The sequence below is a fragment of the Leuciscus leuciscus genome, assembly GCF_965113295.1.
Source record: "Leuciscus leuciscus genome assembly, chromosome: 4".
Taxonomy (NCBI): Eukaryota; Metazoa; Chordata; class Actinopteri; order Cypriniformes; family Leuciscidae; genus Leuciscus; species Leuciscus leuciscus.
The window spans coordinates 5219192-5227818 of NC_138728.1; the positions used below are offsets into that span (position 1 = coordinate 5219192).

General features: G+C 37.4%; 1 protein-coding gene across 2 annotated transcripts; it reads right to left on the bottom strand.

Moving 5' to 3' along the window:
- Window positions 1-662: 662 nt before the first annotated feature.
- ifrd1 (interferon-related developmental regulator 1) lies at window positions 663-7211 on the bottom strand. Of its 2 annotated transcripts, none has more exons than XM_082166664.1 (12): window positions 6994-7211; window positions 4729-4833; window positions 4543-4621; window positions 4302-4426; window positions 4036-4193; window positions 3878-3928; window positions 2871-3049; window positions 2641-2749; window positions 1574-1708; window positions 1363-1491; window positions 1186-1281; window positions 663-1088 (listed from the first exon to the last, which is right to left on the bottom strand). In XM_082166664.1, the coding sequence occupies exons 1-12, from the start codon at window positions 7022-7024 to the stop codon at window positions 1002-1004; spliced, it is 1284 nt and encodes a 427-aa protein (XP_082022790.1). In that variant the 5' UTR covers window positions 7025-7211; the 3' UTR covers window positions 663-1001. The 2 variants fall into 2 exon arrangements, with proteins under 2 accessions (XP_082022790.1, XP_082022791.1); XM_082166665.1 differs by lacking the exon at window positions 6994-7211 and adding an exon at window positions 6765-6982.
- Between the last annotated feature and the right edge of the window lie 1416 nt (window positions 7212-8627).

Genomic DNA, 8627 nt, shown 5'->3' on the forward strand with positions numbered 1-8627 from the left:
TAATGTAAATATAGACAATACACCTGTATATCTCCCAGAATGCAATGCAACAGTAAGTGCATGTTTTACATTAGTTATGTTCAGAATAGCATATGGTCTATAAGTCATTCATCATCATGGAAAATAATCTTTGGGTGGTAATGTGAGGTAATGTAATCACAGCAATTACGATTTCAACTTGTAAAAAGCGTTCACGTCTTCGTAGAGCTTGTAACTACAGCTTGTAAAATGGGAATTTTCTGAGAGCTCCTACTTGTACCACCTGACCTCTACAGATTCATTTAGGCATTGATAGTGTTGCCAAAGAAACAATTCCCAGTCCGAGGACGTGAACGGCTCCGAATATAAACGTCACCTGTTGTCATCTCCAGATTACGGGATTTACGACATGGCGTGAACGCAGCAATACAGTGTCTTCATGTCAATGTGTCATATGGTGCTGACATGCATGCTTTCTTACAAAACATTGACTGGTTATATCAGCTTGAGTGGATCGGTGTCCATGACAACTGTGAATGAAGCAAACAGACAGCAGAAAGTGCATAGGAGGTTCAGGACGTCTAATTTAACTAATTTGAGAGAGTTCAAGGCGTCTTATATTATTAAAATGAGCCATCTGTCATAACGACACGTACTGAAGAAAACAAACCAGGACTTTTGAATAGGGGAAATCTAACTTTATTCATCTTTTTGTGTGCTTTTTTTTGTTTAATGCACAGCCCTGCAACTACAGTACAGCCCATTGTGACATCAACACAAAAGAGTCATAAATACTGTACAATACATAACCTACAAGTACACAAGAACGCAAAAGCGTTAGTGAACCAAACACCACTTAAATAGACATAAATTAGAGTCTAGGATGAATTAGTGAATTTATGGATAGCAAATATTGACATTTAATGTAGATATATATAAAAAAAGACTATGTAAGGAATGTGAAGAATAAAAACACTTAAATGAAAGAAGAAAAAAAAAAATTATGTGCTTTACAAATCTTCCTAAAACTCCCCAACATCCACCCTTTTGTCCCGAAACTTGTTCCTGGCCTTGGTTCGAGCTTTAAACGCCGCTGCATTGTAGAGGTGCTATAAAAAAAAATAAAAGGCATATCATTTACATCACAAGAAAAAACAAATAAATATTGAAACACAGCTACATGTGGAAAAGAAGCCGCTTGCTTACTCTCTCCAGTCTGGAGCTCTTCATGGCTTTCAGAGCGGCAGAATCGATCAACATCGGTGGTCCCAGTTCAAACACATCTCTTATGAACTCGTTGGCCTGCGGTCAGAAAATTACACTTCTAAAATCACTTTGAAGATTCCCTTTTTGGGATGCATTCTCAACATCTGAGAGCGTTACCTGTAGATGGTAGTTCATCCCGGAGCCTACAAACTCTCTGAAGGTGTCATAAGTCCTCTTCCTCACCCAGCTGTCGATGACCATTCGCTCTGTGCCGAAGCGGATTGTCTCGCTCTGAAAATCCCCTTCCTGTTCCCGACACAGAAGAGACGTCAGAGTCTGAACTACAGCAACCACGAGTCTCCTGTCAACTATTCAGTTCCTATCTCACCTCTACTGCCTTGAGGACATCTCTAAAGACAGATCTTTGCTTCCTCTTATCATTCTTGGCTCGATGTTTGTTGCAGTCAGTGGCTAATGCGTTCAGCTTCTCACTCAACGACTCCCAGTCGTCATAATCAAACTCCTGTGAAGGGAAAGAAAATGAGACCAATACCTTGTCATTTGCAAATCATTTAATTCACTGAAGTATTAACACAAGCTAATTATACAAATGTATTAAACTGTAATATATTACATATTTTTATTAATAAAAATAATTACGCACGCTGCGTGAGAAGTTATCCGAAGCGTGCACACGGAAAGCAGACAGCGAGTGAATCCTAAATTGAGTTCTCGTTTAAGTCTTCTTGCGCCATGTTTGCATAATTTTGTGCAACTTTGTCAGAGTATCCCAGTAAACAGTCGATTATGTCTTTAGTGAACATAAACAGTATCAGTATATTGGATCTGTGCATTGCCTTAAAGTGACAGCTGCCTAATATTCCTGATGCTGTCTGTTTTTAATGTTAATCAAAGAGCAAAAGACCAAAGAAAGCACTCATTGCTCTTGAATTAATAACTTTTGTCATTTTAAGGATTCATCTTTATTTAATTTATACAGTGAAGATTAGATGCAATTTTACATTTGATGTAAAAACTGTTTCATTTGTATCTTTGCTTGTTGTATTTATTTGTGCTATGCTATTACTTGTAGTGATTATTTGTACTTATTATTTTCTTTAGTTTTATTCAACAGTAGTCATTTTGTTCCTGAATATGGCACATACCAAACCGTACCAAAACTGTGACCCTAAAACCACGATACAAACCAAACCGTGAGTAATTTTAACCATGACACCCCTAATAAATATCTTAATCATTTAATAAAATAACAAAAAAATTATTTAAAATAATGTACATTTATCAATATTGCTATTTATTTGTGAGAAATTGTAACTGTTACAGCCCTAATAAATCTTAATCTTCAATATTTTTTTTTTAAAACATGTACATTTATATTATTACTATTATTTATTTAAATAAATCCAATTTATTAAATAATTACACACAACTTACAGGGTCAACATCTCTGATGAGCTCAAACAGGAGGGCGATGGTCTCCCCAGCAGCAATCCTCATGTTGACGTCGTCATTCTCCAACAGACGTGGAAGTTTATCCAGATGTCTGAAAAACAGTAGCATATGCTTGAAGGAGGTTGTATCGTAGTTGTAGATCCCAAAGTCTCCTGAAAAAGACCAGTACCATGAAGGAGCGAAGGCATAAAACAGTGTTTTCCTGCACTTACTTTTGTGCAATGTCTCTGATGTGGCTGCTGGTGCAGATGGTAAGCAGTAGAGCCCAGGACAAGAGAGCATTCGTGTGGAGGTGTGTGGTCTGAGGATTCACAGAAGGTCTGCTTCCATCTTCTCTGACGTAAGAGTGGGTGAAGAGGCTCTCAAAACACTCCATAGTGGCGTACACATCCTGGAGGTGACAATCATCAGGTCTGAGTCAATCGTGAAAACCTTCAACATGCCTGAGTGCTTAGAAAAAGTACTCAAACACTCCGGAACCACTTTGACTTGATCATTAAATAAAAATTTTAACCAGACTAGTCCCGATTCCAGAATGAATCCATCAATCAGATTTGTCAACCAGATGAATGAAAAGTATTTCCTCAAAACTTTAATAGTTCTCAAATGATGTGGTTCTCAAGTTCAGCTCACTGATTTGTTTTCATATTTTATATTTATATTAACAGACACGGTCACCATTAATGTTCACTGTATGGAAAGAACCTGCAAAAATATTGTCAAAAAAAATCTTAAGGTCCACAGAAAACAAATTAACAGCAAATGGGTTTGAAATTACACGAGTACTTGAATTTAAAAGACCATTATTTGGCCGGTTTACACAACGTTTTCAACTAAAAACTTTATGCGTTTTGGCCGTTCATCTACATGTCAACTGCATTTTGGGGGTCTGAAAACACAATCATTTTGAAAATTATACCGTTAATGTCTCCATGTAAACTACAAAAACTCGAATTTGTGAAAACAGTGCCATTATGCACATGCGTATTATGCGTTCAGGCTATAGGTGCGTAATATTTCTTTACAAACTGACCTTGCCAACTACTGGCCTGACATGCATAATACAGAGTTTTAGTCGTTTTTCGCAGATCTATGTGAATGGGGATAGTTCGACAACGTTGTGGTCTGTATACAAAAAAAACGAAGGGAAAAGAGTTTCAGTTTTTAGTACATCGTTTAGTACAAGGCTTTTATTGCCCACTTGCATTCGAACGCTTACCATGATATCATCTTCTGCTACAAGAGTGCAGAGGCCTAGACTTGTTGCACACTGGAACACAAAGTCAAGATCAACAGATTGTTACGGTGTCAAATTTTCTGGATTGCAGAATCATTTTATTTCCTATAAAGGCGCAGTAAAGGAACACGACTGTTTACCGCTTGTCTGGCTTGGATGTTAGCAGCTCCATCATTGAGGATAGTCTTAAATACAGGTTTAAGGGTTTTAAAAACCTCTTCGCTTTCAATCCCAGAACCCAGCTGGATGCACAGAAGACACGCCAGCGAGGCTGCGGCGCACTGCTCCACTCCTTTACCTGGTTTGCAGACGCAAACAGCCAGCTCAACTTTCAGCACTGATGTCAAGGCAACATCTGAAGAAAACGGTTTATTTCCAATTATTTAAAATCACAAATTAAACCAACCTTTCTTCAAGCAGCGCTCAATGCCATCCGTGATGGTCATCCTTCTCTCGGAAATGAACTCGTAGAGGATTTTGGTTGCCATGGCAGTCTTGAGTCCATCAAGGGCACCTTGTCTGGTCTTGGCACTAGAAGGGGAGCATAATTACTCAGTTCAGACCGCAGCAGGAAGCAGAAATGACATCTTGATTAATTTAGAGCAATCAACTACACGTTCGATTCTGAAATCTGAAAGAACACAAACCTCTTATCCACTGTGCTGTCGATGTACACCTTCAGTTTGTACTGGAAGTCCTCTTGAGCCATTTCTTCACTTTCAACAGCTGTCAAATAGGATGAGTGATTATCATAAATGTTCATCTCTAATATCATGCCACAAAGTCGTCCACAAGAGCCAATGCAGAAATCTAAGGAGACTGTAAATACGCACCTTCCTCTGCTGCACTGGTTCTTTCACTGAGGCTGCTGCAGTGACTGAGGGTCTCGATAGATGAGTCTTCATCACTGTACGGCTGGACATTTCCCTGTTGTCCCCCTGCAAACACAGACAGCAAACTTTAACCTTTGTTGACGCCGCCTCAATCTTTAATAACAACCCCTTTGCATAGCTGCATTACATAGTGACAGTTTCAGATCAATGCTGAACATGTGCCAATAAAACAGCTACAGTCAGACTAAAATGATCAGGGATCATTTATTTATGCACTGTATTCTAATGCAGGGGTATGATGGGAGTTTACGCAGAGCAGCATAACCTTACCGAATAGTCGGTGTTGACATGTAAATGTATAAATCACAGCGATTATACATTAATGTATAAATTATACAGTGATAAATCACAGTAACTGTAAGTTACTCTAAAAAGGTAATTAATTACTAGCTACTAATTACATTTCAGACAGTGTAATTAGATTACTGTACTAATTACCCTCTCTAAAAAGGATTACTTGTTACTTAAAAATAAATAAATGAATAAATAAATAAAAATATCCCATTTCAACCTCAACCAGTTGAACAATACAAGGATAGACAGGAAACTGCTCTTTTGATATACAATTGCATAAATTATTCTTGAACTGACCAAAGTATTTATAGGGATAAGTAAAACACAAATGTAAAAACTATTTTTTTTTTTTATATAGGCTATAAAATTTATGTTAAATACACTATTGTTGAATTGTTCTATAGTCATATACAGTATTTAATGCAATTACATCAGAAGTTTACCATCTTTAAGTTTATAAGAATAGCGTTATTGGAAAAATATTGTTTAACATTTACAAATATTTTACTTTCACTTTTGATCAGTTTAATACATCCTTGCTAAATTAAAGTATTAATTTCTTTACAAATTTTTTTTTAATTTCACATACATACACACGTACGTACGTGTGTGTGTGTGTGTGTGTGTGTGTGTGTGTGTGTGTATATATATATATATGTGTGTATGTGTATGTATATATATATATATATATATATATATATATATATATATATATATATATATATATATATAATATTATTATTATTATTATTTTCCTCTTCTTTAGAACAAAGAAATTATTTCTCATTTTAGGAGCCCTTAAATGCTGACCAACCCTGTAACGACACTTGGCGAGAAGCATTTTCCAAATAATTTCATGTGGTAATATGTTGTGGGTGGAGATCACTTTGAACCATCAAGTCTTTGAATGTGTGTAGTGAATTCAGCCAAGTGTTATCAGTCCTGCAAAATGCAGATATCTGCAGAAGGTACAAAGTGTCTCGTACTCTTCGGCAAGGTCAAAGGGCACTTATGCAAACAAAACAGCCCCTGTGTGAGATTTCTCAGACAAAAGTAAATATGTTTAGTAGATATAGAAGAGTACAGCAGGTATACAGAGAGAACAGCGTGTGGGATGGTGGGAAGGAGTACAGCAGGGTGCCAGAACACAGTTTCTTTCTTCTTCTCAAAGACTTGTGCAAATCCAGCGAGCAGATGGGCTGAGAACATCTAATAACAGACTACAGACTGATTTATACACGTCTACAGCTGAAAAATGTGGACTTTATGTTCCTAGTTTCTTCTTCCTGTTCCCTATTTGGTCCCAAAACAGGCCTGTGTTACATAAGTGTGACAGCATGGCCTGAAATAACCTCAAACTCACACTGACATCTGAAAGATTAAACAAACATTACAGTTGCGTTTTTCTATTTGACATTTCATAACAAAGATCAATTCAATTGATTTATTTATTGACCTTAAGCACAATCAATCATATTTTGAGTTGAATCGTCCGATTAGATTATTTTGTTATTAATGTATCATAGTGTACGTTACCGTATAATCTTAGTTCCATCTGTTAATCTTTCGTCGTTTGATAAATGCCATTAATATGACAAGCGGTTTATATTATAAACCCAATCATTTAAAACTAAACATTACCTTAAAATCAAACATCATATTTAAAAACAACACAAACGTACATTTTCGACCGTCCATGGCTCACACTTTGTATTATTCTTTTGTTTGTGTCAAAAGAAAGACACTCCTGGCTGTCAACCAAACCCGGCTGTGTAGTCATGGAAATTGTAGTTCTCTTCCTCCAATTTCATTGCGATTCGACGCGTAAAGAACTACAAATCCCAAAATCCTTTTCGCGCAGCAGGCCACAAAAAACAACCGCTCATTTGCAGACATTCCCACCCTACTTACCTCTGCCGCTCCTTTTCTTGGCCCGTGGCATCTTGCTTAAATGAGTAGTTCCGCAGATGAAAAATCAACCAATACACGACCAGTTTTTACTATAATGTCTTTTCAGTTGAGTATATTCCAGTGGCACAGTGAAAAGGAAAGAATTAAAAGCGATTCCGGTGTTACACTTGGAGCGCGAGCGATACATTTTCCCTGACAAAGTAGGGCTGCGTCAGCGCGCTGCCGCGGAGCACTTTTATACGACCAGTTGTGACGTGCCTAAATAGGCGTTACCTCACGTGGACCTGGATACAGTAGGACCAATCACATTACAGTATTCGCCGACGTGCTCACATATGACAGATTTCCGCCTGGTTTGTATTGGTTGGTTTGTGCTGTCACGTCCTCATGCGGGTTCATGTGTGCACGTTACACAGAATACAACACATGTAATGGCGGATGATTATTATTATTATATATATCTTCAATAGTTTTTTGTTTTGTTTTTTTAAACAGATTTTTTTTGTTTTTACCTTGTCCCAAATCCAAATATAATGATAAATCCTCTGTTGATGCATGTATCGACTATTTGGCATTTTACCCATAGACTGTAAAATGATAGATTTTTTACCAGACAAATCAAATATACAATTGATTTTAACTTTGTGATTAACTAAGTAAGTGTGTAAAAGATGTGTTTAAGAGTTTATTTAATAAAGTGCACTGGACCAAAAGTGTCCATAGTTGAAGAAACATAACATTTCAGTAGTGCATATGATGAAAGTCTTAGGAGTCAGAGGATAAAAGACATGAAGAAAATGAATACTGAATGAACGAGGTAGTTTTCATCAGTAAAGACTCCTATAACCACGTGCAACGGATGATATAACCACATGGGTTATCAGTGCAACAGGTGGACTCAAGGCAACCCTGACATTTTGACTACTGGCTGGCAAAAGCACTGTGACCTTGCCTGTCTATAAAGCCTTGTTAAAGGAGAACTTGGTCACTTTTTTAACTTAATAAAACTGTCTAGAAATCATTTGGATGGTTAAACAACCTGTTCTGGTGATATTGGTGACTTTCCCCGCTCCCCCCAGCGTTCCCAGGCGGAAAACCAACCTTTGCAACTTGCAACACTACCGTCCCGGCAAGTTAGAAATTGGAAGTCTCGTGATAAGCGAGAACTAGAACGAGAACGAGCGCGAAACACAAATTGCTTTACGGCAATTCGACATAAACACACACGCATGTATGATGTATTACCAGATTACCCACCTCGGTAGACATAGTTCCACGCGATACAGTTGGCTTGCTCCGATCAAAACAAACGCACATGAGCAGCGGTAGAGAGGGGGAGGAGGCCGCCGCAAATGAGTTTTTTACGACTGTGTTGTGAAATATACACCCCCCCCCCACAGCTGTAGGGGGAGCTCGTGGGGAAAACATGCGACAACAAAAGGGAAAATCATCGAAGAAGTGACAAGAGTTCGCTAGAGTTACCGAGTTCTCCTTTAAGATAAGTCACAACATAATTCAATTTCGTAATGGATTCCTATTTTTTATGGAATTTAGCTGTTTTTATTATAAATGATTTAACTATGTTCATTGTCATTATTATTTTTTGTTAATTTATGTCTTCATTATCTTTAATC

Coding starts and splice junctions, on each gene's coding strand:
- ifrd1 (XM_082166664.1), bottom strand. CDS start 7,024: ATGCCACGGGCCAAGAAAAGGAGCGGCAGAG. Junction 2,750..2,870: donor ATCAGAGACATTGCACAAAA/GTAAGTGCAGGA, acceptor ACTGTTTTTCAG/ACATCTGGATAAACTTCCAC. Junction 1,282..1,362: donor GGATGAACTACCATCTACAG/GTAACGCTCTCA, acceptor TTCTGACCGCAG/GCCAACGAGTTCATAAGAGA.